Below are 21530 nucleotides of genomic sequence, written 5' to 3'. Positions count from 1 at the left end.
TAATACATTCATAGAGATTTTATTGCGACGAAAAATAAACTTTTTTCAAGAGATTTTAAGATTATTAATCAAACATAGTTATCGAAATAAAAAAGAGTCCGCTAAAAATGATAGGATAATACCCTGACAGAGCTTCTTCGGTATTTTCTATATAAAACCCACCATTATCACTCTATTGCACGCACCTTGATCTAACCATGGCAATTGAAGCGATTAAATGCACAATAGTCACATTCTCATTAATTTCTCAATATAGGCTATAGAAGTATATAACCACCAGAAAAGTTACACTTAATGACTTGCCATAAGAATGATTACTGGAATGACTATATATCACATGAACTAAAATGTAAACAACATTTTTCATGAAATAACACGATAATAATAAAAATAACTTAGGATCATAGACATGAGGCTAGTAATACAATATTCAATCCATTTACAGCAAAAAGCGCATATCTTAGCTTTTAGAAAAAGGTTCTCTACTATACTTTACTCTCCTCTCTCTGATCAAATCTCCATTTTTACTCATCTAATATTTTTTGTAAAATTCTCATAGTTCGCAAAATCATCAAATAAAAAAGTATTTTCTTTTCCTTGATTAGTTCCTCTTCTCATTACTATATATAAAAAATTGTATAAAAAAAGAAAATAATTGAATGACACCATATACACACCAGAGGATGTTTAAAGAAAACGCATAATCATATCCATGGATGGAAAGCCAGAGTGCTGTTAAAAATCAACACACAAACTAATAATTACGTTAACTAAAGAGCAAGATACTTTGTATTGAGATATAAGTAAATGCCAAGGAAAATGGCAGTGAGATAGACCAAATGAAATCTTCAATATTGCAAGTAATAGACAATTAAAATGAATAAATATGAAACTGAAGTAATGGACAATGGAAATTAATGAATATGAACGAGGAACTAATGGAGATTAATTCATAACTACTCAGAAGAGAGAAAAGTAGAATTAAATGGAGAAGGCACAACCTTTGAAAACCTCTGCACAACTATTCCCGAACAGATATATCAAAACATTTTTTTACTAAGGAGAGTGCCACGTCAGCGGGCCTATGTCCTGCTTTTATATATACCATATATACACACCAGAGGATGTCTAAAGAAAACGAATAACCATATCCATGGATGGAAAGCCAGAGGACTGTTAAAAATCAACACACGGACTAATAATTAGGTTAACTAGAGAGCAAGATACTTTGTACTGAGATATAAGTAAATGCCAAGGAAAATGGCAGCGTGATAGACCAAATGAAATCTTCAATATTGGAAGTAATAGACAACTAAAATGAACAAATATGAAACTGAAGTAATGGACAATGGAAGTTAATGAATATGAAAGTAACCAAGTATAATGACATTAAATGGAGAAGGAGAAAGGAACGTGTGAATAGGAACTAGTGGAGATTAATTCATAACTACTCAGGAGAGAGAAAAGTAGAATTTAATGGAGAAGGCACAACCTTTGAAAACCTGTGCACAACTATTCCCGAACAGACATATCAAAATATTTTTTTACTAATTAATTAATTCAATGAAAATACAAAATAAAAGCAAAAAATTGAGATTAAATATAAATAGAGTTTCTGGTCTAGGAGAGTGCCACGCCAGCGTGCCTATGTCCTGCTTTTATATATACCATATACACACCAGAGGATGTTTAAAGAAAACGAATAACCATATCCATGGATGGAAAGCCAGAGTACTGTTAAAAATCAACACACAAACTAATAATTAGGTTAACTAATGAACAAGATACTTTGTATTGAGATATAAGTAAATGCCAAGGGAAATGACAGCGTGATAGACCAAATGAAATCTTCAATATTGGAAGTAATAGAGAGATAATACTCAAAATACCCCCCAACGTTTGACCAAAATCCCAACTACACACCTAACCTTTGCGTTGGTCCTATTACCCCCCTGGACAAATTTTTTCGCATTAAAATGCCCCTTTTTTGCCGATGTGGACAAGAGCGTGAATACTGTTTCTTTATGGCGCGTTATAGCCTTTAAAAAACAACATCGTCGACGTGTTTTTCAGCGCCAACTAGACTGCCACATAGATGCCACATAGGTAAATTTAAATTCCCTCTATTTTTAGGCTACTTCATCTTCTTCTTCACCCTATTTAATACCCATCTCCATTTTTTTTTGTCAAAATAATACCCACTATAAATTTAGAGCTAGGACGTTGATTATTCTTATAATCCGTTTTTCCAAATCAAATTCAAAAAAAAAAAAAAACAAATCTGAAAAAAAAAAAAAAAACGAAAATCAAAAAAAAAAAAAAACGAAAATCTAATCTTGTTAAAGAAAATCGATTGGAAGTTGCTTGTTTGGAGTTGCTACTTGTTGCTTGGTTGGAGTTGTTTAAGCACTAATTCTTTGAGTTGATTTGGGGAGAAAATTAAACTCCATTGCTAGGAATTTTGGAGAAAGTTATGTAAAACACCAAGTGAGTTTCTTTAAATTCTTGATTGTTTGATCAAATTAATGGATGAACTTTGTTCTACTTGGTGTTAGGAAGCCTTCCTTTCACATTTGGGTTTTTTTTGGATTAGATTTGAGGAAGTTGGTGTGATTTTTTTCAACTCAGTTGAAGAAGAAGAAGATGATGATGATGTTGATGAAGATGATGATGAAGATGAAGGAGAATTGGGTATGGGTTTTCGGATCCTATACTAAAAATGGAGTATGGAAAATTGAAAGATTTTTTTTTTTTTTTTTTGAAGAAGAAGAGTAGATGGATGGAGGAAGGGAGAAATTAATAAAAAATGGGGGAAATTAAAGATGTGTCACGTGGCCAGCGCGTGTGGACACACACTGTTAATAATTGGGGGTTGTCGTATTCGGACGCCACATCAAGAAAAAAGTGGCATTTTTAATATCAAAAAATTTGTCCAGGGGGGTAATAGACCAACAGTATGAGTTAGTGTGTGTAGTTGGGATTTTGGTCAAACGTTGGGGGGTATTTTGAGTATTATCTCAAGTAATAGACAACTAAAATGAACAAATATGAAACTGAAGTAATGGACAATGGAAATTAATGAATATGAAAGTAACCAAGTATAATGACATTAAATGGAGAAGGAGAAAGGAACGTGTGAATAGGAACTAATGGAGATTAATTCATAACTATTCAGGAGAGAGAGAAGTAGCATTAAATGGAGAAGGCACAACCTTTGAAAACCTACGCACAACTATTCCCGAACAGACATATCAAAACATCTTTTTACTAATTAATTAATTCAATTAAAATACAAAATAAAAGCAAAAAATTGAGATTAAAGATAAATAGAGTTTCCGCCTAAGAAGTGCGCGTCGCCGCGAACGCTTTATATCCTGCTTCTATATAGATATATATGTATGTTGAAGATATCTATATTTTTAACTACCATAGGACGTAACCGAAGTCTTGTGGTTATTAAGAGAAAATTCGAGTATTATTCACAAACGGTTTACAAATACTTCCATGAGGTTCTAGAAGCAAAGATAATTGCAAAAGAAATGATAGCACATACAACGCTCAATTCGAATATCGATATTCCTTCTACTCATCAAATGAGACGAAGAATTTTTCAAGATATTATTTTTTATATTGTCATTATAGAACTTCATAAGAGAGCTATAGGTCTAGTTGATAAGTAAATGTTTCCATGCAGTTGGTCCAGCCAATCAACAAACCGGTTACAAATGAAGAGTAAAGGTGATAAGTGCTATATGCTTTGATAATATGTCGCTTGCATTTATGCATGAAGAGAAAGGATAAAATATGATAAGGTGTTCTAACAGAGATGGAATCTCAAGGTCGCCTCGAGCCTTGGGTATGGAGTTATTATTATTGTTAGGAAAGTATTTCGCCCCAAAGTGAGACTACCCGGCACGAATCTGATTAGGTACGTCTGCAGATCGGAATCGGATTTTAAACCAAAAAAAAAAAAAAAAAAAAAAAAAAAAACAGAGTTGGAATCCAATGGGGGAATAACTTTTCTTTGATTTTAGTAATTATTAAAAGACTTCACATTGGATGCTGTAGCGAGCATTACTGAAATTCTATCTATACTCTATTTTCTTAATATTTTTATGTTTGAGTCTTATCGCCTTTACCCCCTACATATGTGTAAGTTTTATCACTTAAAGATATTGAAGAATAACACGTCTTTTTTATCCCTATCCTTTCCAAATTTTCTTGAGGCGTTAGACCAAAAAGCTGAAATAGAAAAAATGTTAAAGTTGTGGTTGAACAATGATCTAACGAGTCTTTAATAATGTCTTTTATTTTTGTGCTAATAAACAGACATATTTGGAGATTTCAAAATAAGTATTAGGCACAATCGAATAATGTGATGGAATAATGGCGATTTCTGACGAGAGTTGCCTTAACAATTAGGTTTGGAGTACTCTTTCATGGGAAAATTAAACCCCTCTATAGTAGACTCTCTACAAAGGCAAAATTGAACTAAATCAGTAAGTAGCCGACAAGAAAATAGTTAGCTGTTCAGCAAGATACTTATTTTAAACGTGAAAAACATTGTTTTTATGTGTTTCTAGGTGTAGATTCTGTTACAAGAAGAACTCCAGTGTAATTATCTTTTATTCTCAAAACATGTATTGATTCACTCCTTTTTTTACCCTTTCAAAATTGGCGGATGTTCCCAAGGAACAAATCACCCCCTATTTTAACTAAATTCGGGTTAAACTTAAAAACCAACTTCTTGTCAACTTAATTAGTTGAACTGAATGGACATTGTTACTTGTGAGATTATTTCAAAATTAATACATTCTGAACCTAATGAAAAGAAAAAAAAAATCTCTTTTCTAGTACAAGAATTGAAGAACCATATATTGAATTTGGAACATTACCGGTAACCAGTTGAAGTCACAACCCAAGCCCAAATAGTGTTGTCCCCTCATGCAGTTTTACTCCGACTTGATTAAGTTATTGGAAGTCTTGTTAATACGTTGAAAACATGTGCATCTATCAATTTATTGGAGGATCTTAATAGCTCAGTTGATTGGCTGTCTCAATTTTTATTTTGTTGGTGAGTGTTTCATTCCCACTTTGTAATTTCCTCGCCCATTTCCCCTTCCCTTACCTAAATAAAAAGAATAAAAAAAAATCGATCACTTTATTAAAAAAATCGATCACTTTATTCGTTTTATAGCCAGTAAAACAGACAAGATTAAAGTATGATGTGTGAGGCCCGGACGTAGCTTATCCATTCTGAAGTGATAACATTTACACATATTTCTGATTGTGTAAATTTGATTCTCTCCCCCTTCTCATTTTGTCTTCATCCATGATCCACCTACTAACTTAAATAATGTATTAGGAAAATTATAGATGAAGGTCCAGAAATTTCCAGAAATGTGAACTTTTTTTCGGTCGTACTCCCTCCATTCACTTTTACTTATCCATTGTGCTTTAAATATATTTTCATTTTTATTTGTTACTTTAACATATGAAGAAAAAAATTATGTTTTATGCACTTAGTATTAATTACTTATTCGCCAAATTATTTCTCAAAGTCATATATATTGATATGGTATTGTGATAAAATACTCATAGTATTAATTATTGTTTCTTAAAAGATGTGTAAAGTCTAAACAGGACAAAGTAAAAGTGTACGGAGAAAGTATTTTAAAGTTAGTACTTATATTATTATCATTAGCAGATTATCTTACATTTATTTTTGTTATTAACAGAATTCTACCGTAAAATTATAAATTCATATATCTAATTCTTTTTTTTTAAAAAGCCTAAATTAGATAGACGGTAATATTAGATAAAAAGAAATTAAACAGTGATTAAAGTTATTCAATGTTGAATAATAAAACAAGAAATTTGATTCTTTTCCCAAAAATTAAATTTGCATAGTTTGAAAACAGAGAATAAAAAAGATGCTCCCTCCGTTCCATAATAAGTTGTTTTTTAGGCTTTTTAATTTTTAAAAAAATAAGTGGTGTTCTAGGATTTCAAGAATACTTTGGACAGATTCTTCCAAAATTGATCTTATTTAAATAATCAACATTCATTAACTATCTTCTCTTTTTCAAGAATACTTAGGAATAAATTGGTAAAAACACTTCTAATTTTACTTTAATTTTGAATGGCTTATTATGGACGGACGGAGCTTTTAAAAAGTAGCCTTTGTGTTTAATCCTAAAGAATTTTGAGTGCAAATTTATTATGGAACGGAGGGAGTAAGAAGTAGCCTTTGTTAAAAGAGACTTTAATCCTAATGTAGAATTTTGAGTGCAAATTTAATAGTAATGACCTAACACGTATTCCAAATATATCAGAAAAGAAAAAAAGAAGAGACAAACAAGAAGAAGAATAGCACGTTTCCCCACGTAATTCTCTAATCTTGTAGGAAACTTCCAGGAAATTTTTTGGTCACTGTCCACCGCTTTTTAGTTGTATGTATACAGTGAATCCAATAAAAAAGGGAATCCTGTTTATTTTTCCATCTCTTTTTGCCTTTTTTTTTTTTCGTCAGCCAATCACTAAGTCTCTTTCTCTTCATAAATCTCTCTTTTTCTTTTGCAGTCTTACTTATATGTGAAAAATAATAATACGTGGTTCATTTTTGACTTTGCCAGTTGCCACTTTTCCACGTTTAATCCTATCTATCTATATACACTCTCTGTCAATAATAATACTCAATATCTATAAATATACATCTCTTTCATTCTTCCCTTCCCCAACCAACTTACTCATTTATTTCTCTTTTCTGGCAGTACCCATTTGCCCAAATTGCTTTTCTTTGCATCTGAAATTTCGATTCACCATGGATGAAGCAAAGGGTAAGTCATATATACATTGGATATTTAGTTTTTTTCTTGTTGGGTACAATTTTGATTCATGTGGGGATTCGTTTTGTTTTCCCATTGTGTCTGTTTTTCAGTTTTTTGGGCTAATCTTGGATCTTCAATGTATTTTTGTTAATGGGGTTTGGTTATTTCTTGTGTTGGTTGGTATTTGGGTATGATCTGGTCTTTGGGTTTTTTGGGTTGACTGAATAAAAGTTTAGCATTTTTTGTAGTTGGGAGTTGGGACCAGTTGAATTGCGATCCGTGCATTTTGTTTTGAATGTGACTGAAAAATTCACAGAATTCGTACTATTTGACATTAGCTAAGTTGTACACTAGAATGTGCATATTGGTGTTGTACATGTCTATTATGATTCTCTAAATTAATCCTAATTATGTTCATGGCACCATGGTGTATTTGCTTTGAACTTGTTTTGCTACCATGTCGGGTTGTTTCCATGGTGTATTTGCTTTGAACATGTTTTGCTACATTGTTGTGTTGTTTCCTAGTTTTATTGCCTGTTTGGCCAAGCTTATTTTCCCAAAAAGTGGTTTTTTTTCTTTCCAATGAGTGCTTTTAAAAAGGTGAGGTTTTTGACTGAGCTGTTGGGAGAAAATAAGTGCTTCTGGAGGGTAGCAGAAGCTGTTTTTCAGAAGCTAAAAAAAAATAGCTTTTGTCCAAAAACACTTTTGAGAAAAATGCACTTAGAAGTACTTTTTAAAAGCTTGGCCAAACAACTATTGCTGCTCAAAAGTGTTTCTTAAATTAATTGACCAAACACAAACTGCTTTTCGCCAATTGTACTTTTTTGAAAAGCACTTTGGAAAAACCCCTTTTCAAAATAAGCAGATTTTAGAAGCTTGGACAAACAAGCTATTAGCCTCCAATGGTGTATTGCTAGTGCTTTATGTGCACCCTTAGAGCTCTATGGAAGCATGATTTGTCTTTGTTTATTTTGTCTAAGGGTGGAAAAGTGTTAAGACCCCCATCTTGGTGCAGTCTTATTTTGGTGTTTTAATATTTGGAATTTTCAGTTTTACAAATTTGTTTGTATTAGTTAGTTTTTTTCTAACTTCTTGTCTTCATTGAGCAGTTGTTGAAGCTAAGGAGGGAACTATCTCAGTAGCCACTGCATTTGCTGGTCACCAAGAAGGTAAATCTGAAATTTACCGGTTCCTGTAGTCTTTGCTGTCAATAGCTTACACATTAAACTAGCATGAAACTAATAAAAATGTTTGTATACTATTCCTTACACGCATTGAAATGACCTTAACTAATTAGTAAATGTTGTTGAGATATGTCTCGTTTATCCTCTCTACCTTTCTGCATCTTAAATAGTATTTGCTTTAAGTGAAATGTCTCTTCTTTTTGCACTCTCTTTATCTATTTTACTTATAATCAGATGGACATGCATCTTACAAGATGGCCTTTTGAATTACCTTATTTGAATTCTTGCTTATATATTTTACTGTTCTGGATGATTTGCTCCCGGAAGTCTTGTTGTTACTATTGATGCAGTTGTAGCACGAAGAATGTGAATGATCTAATATTTGACTGTCTTTTGGGAAAAGTGTATCAACAGTGTATATTTGAGTAAAACGTTAAATTCTTTCTAAAAAAGAAAAAGAAAAAGAATAAATATTAAACTTCTCTTCATCCTCCGGGATATCCACCAGCTGTACGGGATAGAGACCACAAATTCTTGACCCAAGCAGTCGAAGAAGCTTACAAAGGTGTAGAAAGTGGAGATGGAGGCCCATTTGGTGCAGTAGTTGTTTGTAATGATGAAGTAGTTGTTAGCTGCCACAACATGGTTCATAAGCATACTGACCCTACAGCTCATGCAGAGGTTACAGCAGTACGAGAGGTTAGTGTTCTTACTCCGTGATTTGTTCTGCTCTATGAGATTCTTGTTTCATGTGGATTCAAAGGATGATCCGCTTGCAATAATATGCTGCAGGCAGCATGTTGATGGAGTTGACTACTGTCATTTTTCTTTTTGAGTTGTTTTTCCAATCCATTCTTCATGTCCAATTGTCTGACGGCTCTGTTTGCTGATTCTGTAGTTCCAAGTCCTAGTCAAAGTAGTTTATGAGGTAGTCTAGCTTTGTACCGTGATTGCCTATTTTCTGGAATAACCTTATAATCCTTGGGCTTGTAGAATCAATTAGCTGTTCTTGCCAATATTGTGATCCTCTGCCATATCAATCTACTCTGTAATACTGGCACAACAAGTATTGTTGTTTTTTGATAACCGTGGTCTATGTTGCGTCGACTCTCCAAAAATGCTGCCGCACCCGTATTTGATCCTCCAAAAATGCACTACTTTGGAGGATCTAACACGCACCCAGCGATGTAGAACGTGGTATTTCGGGCCAACTTTTGTGCTCAACTATTTCCACGGTATACCTGCTACCTTGCTACCTCCCACCAGACAAATTAAGGGTAACTTTGTTCACCAAGGCTTGTACTAATGGGAGAAACCATCTAGTAATTTACTTCCGCTGGAATTTGAACCTGATACCTCATGGTTTTCAACGCACTTCATTGACCAACAGGAGTCTGGGAGACACCCTTGGGTTCACTGTTATGCTCTTTTTTATGCCCAACTTTATTTGATTCCTCATTTTCTATTGCTACAATATGACATTGTATCCAAGGTTTACCTCCTTACAGTGAAGAATCTATTTAACAGACGTGTTTTAGCTGTCAATATCTTCTCTCGTTGAGGAATTTTTATTCCTCATTCTATATTGCTACAATATGACATTATATCCAAGGTTTATCTTCCTACAATGAAGAATATGTTTAACAGACATGTGGTTAGCTGTCAATTCTTCTTCCATTTAGGGATTCAAAAATCAGCTTGGGAAGTTATGATTCTGTAGCTTACCGTCCTTGCACTGCAACAAGCTATTATATCTTCGTCCCAAGTTTTGATAACCTAATTGACGGGGGGGGGGGGGGGGGGGGGGTTGGGGTGGGTATTCTTGGTAGTCCAGTTGGTTAGCTAAAGTGGAGACCAACAGTGAAGAAAAAAGTCAATATTTTGAAAATTTGTGTCTTATGGTACTCTTCTTATTGTGAAATACTGGAGGAGAAGTAGAGGAATGTAGAAAGCTCCACAGACCCTTCTAAGAAAGCAGACACAATACTGGGATAAACCGAAACAGAATGCAGGATAGTAAGTTGTGAACGAGGGATTATATTGCATGTCGCATGCATCATTTCTTTAATACACAGGGGCGGATCTACTTGGGTGCCAGGGTGTTCACCCGAACACCCTCGGCAAAAAATTATAGTATATATCTAGGGTAAATTTTCTATGTTTATGTGCATATATTAACTTTTGAACACCCTCGGCAAAAAATTACAGTGTATATTTAGCTTTTTTTTTTTTTTTTTTTTTTTTTTCCGAACACCCTGAATGAAAATCCTGGATCCGCCACGGATAATACATGTCAACAATTTGATCTTCTCAATTTTCTGCCACTCTTTCCCCCTTCTCGAACTAGATGTTTTTTCAGAGAAACCACTCCTTAACCCATTGGTGGAAGGAGATAAAAGGCCCTGTGCTGTTTTGGTGCTGGAGTTTAATGGATGACAGAATTGCAATTGAAAGAGTAATTTCCTCACCAATAACTGCTGTAAGACATTAGTATTGCAGGGTAGGTCTACCATAGCCTTTCCAAACATCCCTTTTAGATCACTGCACCCCTTGCCCCCTTATGGTATGACACTTAACACATTCAGTCTTGGATGTTGCAAGAGGGAGCAACAATATTGTAGCACGAAGAGAGCAAAGTGTTTGGCTACTTTGGATTGGCCAGCTCTCACTAAGATATAAAAGAGATTCAACTGCTACTTAATAGGAGTACCAAATAAAGCGGGGGTCTACTATATGAATCCTCTAAAATCATTCCTTTCTATCGGGGCCTAGCAATGAGTTCATTAGAATTTGACTATCTTTATTCTGTTTGTCAACCTACTGACCCTTCTACTTTATTCGGATACTTTTTGTCGTTTGGTCGGAGGTGGTGGAGGGGATTCTCATGGTGAGGATCCCCCATCTTACTACTTCCCATCCTTTATAGCATGTCAAGCATGGTAGGATGTGGAGGGTGGGGTGAAATTGCTCCACCCACTCCCTTCTTTTATGGCATGAGCTATGTCAACATGTCGTGGCTTTACAGCAGCTAAAGTTTTTTTTTATTTTTTATTTTATTTTATTTTAATAATGGTGGTTTGTAGGGCATCTTGTGCACACCTCGACTAAACAACTATTAGAGTTCATGGCTACTAATTATTTTGCACCTATGTTTCTTAGGTTGGATACGTCAGGTTTAATTAGCAGCTCATGGAAAAAGTTAGTTGGAGAAGAAAATGAATACAAGTCAGTGATAGGGTTACTATAGAGCCCAAACTTCTCCAATGATGGCCTTTGGTATGGTGCTGGGTATGAACACATATAACGGAACTGTGAAATGACTTTGGGTTGAGATATCCTCTTCATTTCTATTTCTTTTTCTTCACACATCCCTGATACCTTTCAGTGGAACTCTGGGACCCAGGGATGTGAATTTTTTTGTTAGTTCGCCTGCATAATTCTGAATGACTAGTCAACTTCCCTGCTGGTATTTGTTTGGAGTCTTGAGCAATGAAGCGGAGATGTCTTTTTATGTTGGGTTTGCTACTTCTCATGAGCTTTCTTTTTGTTATTCCTTTTTATGATTCTCTCTCCATTAGGCAAGTTTGCTGGTGAAAATGAAATACTGACAGCTTTAAGTAGCAAACGTGTGATAAATCAACTGACATCTCCACTTACTGAGGAGTGGAATGATGTCAAGAAGTTCTCATCTTATACCTTTAGAGATGCATAGATTGAAAAATAAGTGCAATCATTGATGCATTAGATCTCTCTAATCAACAAATGGGAAACAATTGAGGTTAGGATAAAGTTAGTTGACTAATTATAAGATACCTGTTGAAGAATGAAGTAGCTCTGTGTTGTCAGGGTCATTTATGAAAATGCATTAGTAGACAAGGAAGTGGTCAAACATCGCTTGTCATGTGATATAGACATAATTCTACTCATCTATTTTATGGAACTGCAAGTTTTGTGTTTTAAAGCATTTTCTCAACCCCCTATTCACAAGTTGTGTTGAAGTATTTTTCTTGCCCTTGTTCTCTTGCTTATCGGTTTTAATACATCTTCAGGCATGTAAGAAGCTCAATCGAATTGAGCTTGCAGATTGTGAGATATATGCTTCTTGTGAGCCCTGTCCGATGTGCTTTGGTGCTATCCATCTATCACGCATCAAGGTGTATATTTGTGCTTTCGACACTTTACCCTTATGTTATACTTTTCAAACTGAAATGTATCCTTGTCGTTTCAACAATGCTGATGTGTCTACCTTATGTTCTATGCACAGAGGTTGGTATATGGAGCCAAAGCTGAAGCTGCAATTGCTATTGGCTTCGATGATTTCATTGCAGATGCTCTGAGAGGGACTGGATTTTATCAGAAAGCTCAGTTAGAGATCAAGCAGGCTGATGGTAAGGGAGCCCTTATAGCCGAGCAAGTATTTGAGAAGACCAAAGAGAAGTTCCCCATCTATTGAGAGAAGAAGCAAATCATAAGGGGAAGAAAACTACAGCTATCTGATTTCATTACTGATCCTGATGTTGATAAACTAATTATGCTTTCTCTGAATAATATTTCGAAGACACATTTTCTCAAATTGTACGTATCTATTGAACTGAACACGTGGAAACCAGTAGAGCGGACAAACCTCTTATTTTTAGTAAATAATAATTTTTCAAGAAGTTGAGGTACTCTCAGATGGGTAGAAAGGGAAAGGACTCGAGGGCCTGTTCTTCGAGGGATGGGGGGTTCTTGTTGTCAACTGGTGTAAACTAAAATTCCCTGCTGATGCGATCTCATTAAAATTCTGATGCAAATAGGTCTGTATTTGGAGAAATATGGGCAAAGTCTCTTCTAGGGAGAGTGAAATATATAAGGAAGGATGTAATGTACTAATTACGACGTGGGAACATAGATGCCAGCCAATAATACTACGATTCCATGTGTTGTCGGATCCTTTTAAATTATTGCATTTAGTAGATCTTACGCAAGTGCGATATCATTTTTGAAGAGTTCGAGAATATAAGCATTCTCCATTACATTACACGAGTGCGATATCATTTTTGAAAGAAGATGAAAGAACGGTGACCTCCATTCCATAATGGTAATGGATGCAAAGCTAGAAAGCAATTGATTACAACCGAGGGTAAAACAAAGGGATCTGGGAAGTGAGAGCTTGTCCAAGCTTAGGGGAAAAATATTCAAGTATGTTCCTGCAAACCCCACACTTATATTCCTACTCGTCCATGTTTCTTCTTTGATTGCCAACAAACAGGAGTTTTAGGCAAGTAGTCAAATATGATCCTGCCAACCATACGTGGATCGATCTGGTTTCACTGCATATTGCATATAGAAAACGAACGAAGCAGCGGAAAAAGGAAAAACATGAAAAGAAAAAAAGAACGCTGCGAATAAATCCGTTTGTGCATAAATTTCTTACTTAATCATGGTTAATTAATATATATATTTTCACATCATTAGATCAAGTTACCATAGCAAAATGATATGATTTAGCATAAACCTTGGATGCGAATAATGTTTTTTGACCCATCTTGTTTTTCTTGTATTAGCAGTTTATCGGAAGCATCTCTTTAATTCTGAACTTCCGAGATAACTAGTGATTTACTCGGAGAGAACATCAACTTCGAATGTCTTGAGTGCCCGCAACATATCCTTTCCTGGGAGATTCTTAATGTAGATGTACCGCATTTGTTCTGCAATTTCATTCTTTCTTCATTGGAAATTCTTGGTGGAATAACAATACACATTGTGGCAAATAATATGAGTTATGAGTTGAAAGAGTCGATTCTAAACAATACATCGCACATTAAATACAACGTTTGACTACGAAACAAAAGATTTTGTTAAATCTGCGAACCCATGGTTGAATCGGACACAAGCTACACAGTTTCCTCATCACCACTGAACATAAAGTTCTTAAACATAGACATAAAGTTTGCTCCACTTTCACCAATCCAAAAAGGAAAAAAAAGTTTGCCCTGAAAATAAAAAACAGAAAAGGAAACTCGGTACTTGTAAAGGCAGTGCGGATATAGACAATTGAAAATGCAGAGCATTTAAATCAGAGAGGATCAAGAACTGACATTAAACTCAACATTTGGCTTCTATCATTTCATTTCTATATACAAAAAACTAGACAAAGCAAGCATCTATGTTGCAACAAACTCTGCAAACAAGCAGCTGTAACCAAATTAGAACTCATTATTCAGCAACCAAAAGCTAAATACCTAAACAGGCATCGTCATCGACAACCTGGTAAAATTATCATTTGCTAGAATTATTTGAAAAATGTATACACTGAAAAAAGCACCCTTTTTCCAATTTTTTTCATCAGCACTTAATTTCCCATGGATCTGAGCTCCTCCAACTGTGCTTTTACCTGATCCTGAACCAGTTCTAACCTCTTCGAATACACTTCCAGCTCTAACATCTGTTGCTTCCTCCATTTCTCATCCCCCATCATTTCCATGTTCATTCCACCTCCCCCGAACCCAAACGGGATCGGACTCATCCCCATTCCTCCAAATCCAAACCCAAACCCTCTACTAGGCCCATTCAAATTTGCCACATTGTTCAACAACTCCTTGAAAATCGGCGACACACAACTCCTCACTGTCTCCTCAATCAAACTAGGCACTGAAGCAGCCACCGTGGCAGCCCCAGCCACAGGCGCGGCTGCCATTGGGGTGGAGTTTGTGGTCGGGATCGGGCCACCCGATGGCTGAAACTCCACTTTAACTGGTTCTGTAGGTACTGGTGGAGACCTTTTTTGTGACGATCTCGGAGTTTTGACAGCAATTCCATTAGGGTTAGGGTTAGAGTTAAGGTTAAACTTTGGGCTATTATTATAAACAACAATAGCATCAGGGTTATGGTTAGGGTTAAGGTGAGTAGCATCTTCATCATATTCCAATACAGTAGATCCACCAGGACTATTGCGAACAAAAGAACCACCTCCATTACCCCAGATCTTACGAGAGATCTCAAAAGTGACCTGATCATGAGCACTTTTAAACACGAATTCCTTTCCAGATCCCATCTTACTCATAACAGTCCTGTATTTCTTCTTTAAGCGACGGAGTTTCTCGACAAGCTGGTTTTTGTTGAAATCTAGCTGGAATTTGCACTTGATCTGGTCGTAAAACGCGGTCGTATCGTAATGATGTTGCTGAGAGGAACTGTTCAACCCGCGCTGCGCTGTGTAGTCGAGAAACCCTTGTAAAAGCTCAACCTCGTCTTCGTCAGTCCAAAGGCGTTGAAAAAGGGAGGGTTTCTTCGTCCCTGGGAGAACAATGGGAACAGAGAAATCGTCGATACGTGGTCGTTTTAGAGAAGGAGAATCAGTGGTGGTGACGTTGACGCCGGCGACGGCGATGGTGACTTCGCCGGCGACGGAAGGGGAAGGGGAGGAAGTGGAGTCGTCATCACCGTCGACGTCCACGTCATCATCGAGGTTGTCGTCGTTGTAGGGTTCTGGTTGGTGGTCGTCTGCCATGGGAAGATAGCTCATGGGTGGGGGGGAGATTAAGGTGGGTTAGGGTTCAAGTGGGCTAAGGTAAAAGTGGTTAGGCCGAAAGTAAAGAGGGGGAGTTGGTTAGTGTGTTGAGTATGTTTCGTGCAAGACTGGGTTTGTTTGGTTGAATGGTTCAGTGGATGGTGCACACGTGGTCGCCGTTAGCATTAACTGGTTCCCTGTTAAGCCGGTGCCAGGTAAGCCTGGTTTCACTTTTTTTTAACCCCGTACGTTTGTCTAGTTATGCGGTGTCATCAATTAATGCGATGATATTTGACTTAGGTACCTCCGGTATTTACACCAAATAAATAAATGCACGTCATGTGTTTGGATGTAGAGTTCTTTTATTTAATCGTGGTTAATGAACATGTATTTTTACTTCATTAAATTACTTAACCATAATAAGTTATATTAATTTGATATAAATACCCGATGCGGGTAGGTTTTTACCTTTGACTTGAGCATATAGTTTAAGAAGGAATTTTGTATAAATAATTTGGTTTAATCAGAAAATATTAGATAACTATAAATTATCTTACTAAGGATAAAATAAACGTTTTAAAATTAAATTTCTAAAATGAATGTGTTATTTTCATGAAACATACAAAAAAAGAATACCCCAAGTAAAACTATATGATAATCACTAACTCATAACATGTTAAAATGAAGCTCTCGTTGTTCCAATTTATATGACATGTTTTTTTTTTTAATTAGTTAAGATATAAGAATGAGATCTTACTATATTTGGTGACAATTTAATTTTATATTTTAATTAACCCTTAATGAAACGATTTATAACCATCTAGATCTATATGGCTTATGTTAGACTACAAGTTTTAATTTTTTTTTCCCTTAAAGTTCATGCTCAGTCAAAACCTTCACACATAAATTGAGATGGAACAAGTAATTAACTTGTTGGTAATGTCACTACTGCTCTAAATTACTGACATAGATTTTTCAAATGACAAATTATCAAGACATTTTTAATACCCATTGTTTTCAAAAATTGGCAAATGGGAAAACACATGAAAGAAAATGGTTAGTTTATTCTAAAGACTAGAAAAAAGTGTTTTGTTTTTGTTGTAAGTTGTTTAATACAAAGTCTAGTATTAGTAAAACTTAAACTAGAGCTTTGAAAGGAAAATAGCTAAAAGAATGAAGTTTCTCTCTCTAAAATAAATCCTCTAATTTCTCACTAGAAAAACCAAATCCTCGTGCGGCTACCGACATGAAATTAATACCACCAATCACCGATGGAGAACCCTGCAACTGAAAATTTCATTCCTCCGAAACCACCGGATAAATCTACAATTCCTACTGGAGATAATAAAAGCTCCCTTCCTTCTTTCAAGGAGAAATTAATTTCATCCACTGAGAATATCACCATTTTCCAAGAAGAGCCTGTCACGACCAAAACCGATGAGCCGCGACGAGTGTCTGACCTCTAGCGACCAAACACCTATATACTCGTATCTGGATAGTACTGCATAACAAGGGCCCATAAATAACTCAAACTGAACCATACCGACTCATAAAAGGATAACATCATAAACCATGTACCATCAAAATATATACATACCTAAAAAACGGTTCGACTAGCCGCTTACATATATCGTATACAAAAGAATAGGAGTACAAGGCTACATCATATGCCAATACATTCAGCGTCTAGACTCTCTACCAGAGTATAAGGCTGTAGAAGCGACGGGATTACGCCCCATCATACCCATATGCATATACAACTCAAAATAATGGCATACCAAAATACACTGCAGCTCCGGATCAAGTGAAGCGCACTGACCACCGCTAGATAGAGGTCCTACTGAGCTGGACCATCTGTCTGTCTACCTGAACCTGTAGGTACGAACGCAACGACCGGAGCAATAGGGAGTCGGTACGGATAATGTGCGAGTATGTAAGGCATGATAAGATGCAACACATCTATATAAGAATCATGAATGGAACCGAAAACTCATAAGCTAAATCGATCAGTTCGAACGCATCTAATATGACCGACATTCAACATATTCGTATAACTTGCATAACTGAAAATGCCCCTGAGGGCGTATGATATGCATGCTCTGTATGTAAATTATGTATGTCATAGTGCTGAGGAACATTCAGCCCGATCCATATCTTATATCCCATCGGCCTTTCTGTGGCCATCATCATCATCATCATATATCCATTCTTCAACGCGTGTACCGATCCATATATCATCATCACTGTGCACCAGCTGATCAGGTGGTAATGCGTATATAACGCTTATCCGTTTCCCCTCATACCCTATATACATATAATATATGCGTATATAATGCCTTCTGGTCACCGGTCAATATGCATACATACGAATGAATGTAATGCATGAATAACTGTATACATAATCGGACCTACCCATGTAATGTATGAAGAACAAGCATAAGCGGTAAGGAACATCAAAGACTAAAGTACTCTAATGCTTCTAAGAGTAGAAAGTAATATGGAAGCTCGCTTACTCGTTTGTTCGCTCATATCATAGGATCATGCCAAAATGAAAGAAAGAATAACCTTAACATACCTTAACGTCTCCTTAATCACGATCCCACGAGTCCTCGTACGCTCTATGAATGATTATTTGCAGTAAACGAAGTATCCGTATCAACGATGGTTTCATAAGTTATAAGCGAACTCATTTAGACATTTTGTCGAACATCTTATGTGCCTAAGATTCATGTAGCTTGTTTTCTTCAATCCTATACATATTTCGGTACCATCAATCCTTCACTAGTTCCCTTTTCATCTTCACAACTCACTTAACAATCCAACATCATATTACAACTTTATTTGCACAAACCAGCCCAACAACATCACAATCATACTAAGTCTAGAACAATTAGTCTAGAACAATTCATACTCAATCATAGCTAAGACAAGTTTTAGCACAACTTAAACCTTACTTTCACAATTTCTCCTTCCCATAAGTTATGTAAATGCCAAATGATACTATGAGCATGAAGATGGAGTGATAATCTTACCTTCAATCACAAGGATCACTCTAAGTCCGAAATTCCTTCCTCCAAGCAGTCTCCAAATTCACCACCACAAGAGGAAGAACAATCTAATAATGATCATGGAATTCTTTATGTTGGAATCACTTGGTTTGCCCTTGATTTTGGTCTTAGATTATATGAGGACTTGTAGAGAGAGTTTTGGAAATTTCTAGGCTCAAAAATGGTGAAATAATGATTTAGGGTCGAGTTGGTTCTATTTATAGTAGTCCAGAAAATTCTGGACCGACACAACATGCTGCGAAGTTGGCAGGGTAGTAAAGTGCGCTTTGCGAGCCGCATGTTGTGTCGCAGACCTCGCAACATCACCAAAATTCACTGTCACACTTTGCTGCGCAATTGCATCTCCGCAAAGCGTGCTTTGCTGCACTCTGAGGGCCACATATTGCGCCATAATGTGACATTTTGTCAAATTTTCGCTGAAACTTAATTCCTATTATCCGATAAGTCTTAAACCTTCCTGAGGCTTACTAAACATGGTTTTACTCTCTTATATACCCAAGATGGACATTTCTATCCTCATAACCTCGAAAAATTTGTCCTACTTCCCAAGACTAGGACAACTAGCACTCGAAAAAACTCAACGTACAAAAATGCGAGGTGTAACAGAGCCCATCTATATTCCCTAACCAATATAATCACTGATGGATACCACTCCTATAGAAAACAACTATCATGAGAAACCTGTTGAAATTCCATCAGATTCTCAGATTCAACTCATAAAGGAAGACAGAGAGAATATATCAATCCTGGAAATATGCTCTCATAATCAAACTCCAAGGTCGGAGATTACAACATGAAATCCCAAAGAGGAAAATAGAAGAGTTATGGCGCCTAACTGAAAATTTCCTTCTTATCGATCTTGGTGCTGATTATTATAATCAAATTAGTCAGGAGGAAAATATGAAGAAAGCCCTTCAAAATGGTACTTGGTTCATCTTCAATCATTTCCTCTCTGTTCAGCTATAGGAACCTAATTTGTGGCTTCCGAAGCAAAATAATTATATATGGAAGTTTGGATCCAGTTGCCCCAGTTACCAATGGAGTTTTATGATAAAATCATCTTAGGAAAAGTTGGACGTACCATTGGAAGACTGCTACGGATAGACGCTTGCACATCCTCCACCTTAAGGAGGAAGATATGCAAGACTTTGTGTCGAACTCCCACTAGATGTGCTGGTCAAATCTCACGTTTTTATTGGTTCCCATTGTCAACAGATCCTCTATGAGGGGGAAAAGATACTTTGTATCTCTTGTGGGAAATTAGGGCACCAAGCAGGTCAATGCAAATAGAAGCAAAATATTGCTAAAAAACAAAGTGTCGAATCCCCCAATCAAGATAAAGTTCGTAATATTAATGAATGGAAGACAGTCAAATTTTCGGCGAAAGGTAGAACTAGTCCTAACAAATCAAACATCCCAACCAGCAGTGCAACAAATATAGGTATTAATGTCAGAATTCAATGTTGCAACAGGTAAGTAACTAAATACTCAAGTTCTTGAGTATAAAAATAAGAATACGGTAGTTTCTACAAATTTTCCTCTAAAAAATACTAAACCACCTAAAAATTTGAAAAATTTCACCGTAGAAAAACCATTACCAGTCTTGAACCATTTTCTACCCTTCACAGTGAGCAAATTGTTCTGCACAAAACCATGATTTCTACCAGCTGTGCTCCCCACCCCCCATCCGTAACCCTATCACCTAGCAGTAACACACCCAATAAGAGCGTGTTTAATTCAAATACTCACACCTCAGATTGCATGCAAGACATTAATGATGCTGTTTCCTTAATTAACCACCCCCAACTAACCTAATTCTATATCTCATAAAACTACTGCTTAAAAAATTCTAATTACATAAATAATTATAACGATTTAGGGAATAATAGTCATTCTCCCACCTAGAGTAATACTTATCCTACAAAGGAAATTGCTAATCACAATTGCCATGTCTCCCATGCAGTATCCTTTGAGGATATTGCTATAAATCACACGCTACACTACTTAAACAACATGCAAATAGATCTCCCAATTATTATCCTAGATACTAGTGGAGATATCCCTAATTCTAGTAGTAAATCAACTAGTGTTTCTTCTACTTATAAAGACTTGTATCACCATAAGAATGCCAAAGATTCCAATCTCCACAAGATGCTGTTACCGGCTCACCCAGGTTCACCGTCACCACAGAACCATAATGGCAAACTTACCCCCTCTACCACCCCAACTAGCCCCACCACCAGTTTACTATGTCCAACCACTACCACCACCCGACCATCAACCCCAATCTTGGGTAGAGTTAGGACTAATGGGTCATACAATGAACTTCAACATGGTAATAGAGGGCACATAGACAGTGCTTGTGTTGCAAAACTCAAATTATCTAACTTAATTGATTTCAGAAGGAATGAACCTTGCAATGAGCAACTATCTAAACAATATCTGGCTAAACAACATTCCCAGTCGCATTGCCCCAATGATGAACCAGAATTTTGTCGAAACATTGAGGGGACATTGGAGTCTACCCCCACATTTCATTCCCCTACAAACTCAACACCCAACCATCGGCCTTTCATTCTTCCCACCATCAGCAATATCAGCGCGCAACCCAATCTTTATTCCATGGGATTCTCACAACAAAAGAACTCAACAACAAAACATCCCAGTAAACCCTCCAATGAACAATGCACCACCCCCACTCCCTCCAAACGAGCCAGAATCTCCAGCACCACAAGAAGAACCCATGGAAATTCCAGAGGGACTTATCATCCCTATGGAAGAACCAATAATGGAAATCTCAGCACTGGACAAAGTCAAAATATTTCTTTTCTCGAACATGTAGGACTAGAAACAGATATTGGAATGCCCGATGTCTCTGATGAAATGCACTCTGGACATTCGTCCCCCACAAGATCCAACAGTGGGGGACAAGCCGATGATATTGGTTCCTTGACTC

General features: G+C 36.3%; 2 protein-coding genes and 1 long non-coding RNA gene across 3 annotated transcripts; 1 reads left to right on the top strand and 2 right to left on the bottom strand.

Annotated features, from left to right (window-relative positions):
• The first annotated feature begins 6680 nt into the window (after positions 1–6680).
• LOC132063586 (guanosine deaminase) lies at positions 6681–12934 on the top strand. The gene is made up of 5 exons (XM_059456205.1): positions 6681–6839; positions 7940–7999; positions 8523–8713; positions 12064–12168; positions 12279–12934. Exons 1-5 carry the CDS (start codon positions 6824–6826, stop codon positions 12465–12467), a joined length of 561 nt encoding a protein of 186 aa, XP_059312188.1. The 5' UTR covers positions 6681–6823; the 3' UTR covers positions 12468–12934.
• LOC132063587 (uncharacterized) lies at positions 9901–10588 on the bottom strand. The gene is made up of 2 exons (XR_009416404.1): positions 10296–10588; positions 9901–10076 (listed from the first exon to the last, which is right to left on the bottom strand). It is a non-coding gene; the product is annotated as an uncharacterized LOC132063587 (long non-coding RNA).
• A 1161-nt stretch (positions 12935–14095) lies between the features above and the next one.
• On the bottom strand, positions 14096–15747 carry LOC132063585 (probable transcription factor At3g04930). Its single transcript, XM_059456204.1, has one exon. The coding sequence runs from the start codon at positions 15519–15521 to the stop codon at positions 14349–14351; it is 1173 nt and encodes a 390-aa protein (XP_059312187.1). The 5' UTR covers positions 15522–15747; the 3' UTR covers positions 14096–14348.
• Between the last annotated feature and the right edge of the window lie 5783 nt (positions 15748–21530).

This window comes from Lycium ferocissimum, chromosome 7 (genome assembly GCF_029784015.1).
Source record: "Lycium ferocissimum isolate CSIRO_LF1 chromosome 7, AGI_CSIRO_Lferr_CH_V1, whole genome shotgun sequence".
Lineage (NCBI taxonomy): Eukaryota > Viridiplantae > Streptophyta > Magnoliopsida > Solanales > Solanaceae > Lycium > Lycium ferocissimum.
Note: the sequence above shows the minus strand (reverse complement) of the source record. Positions and strands in the feature narration are given on the sequence as shown.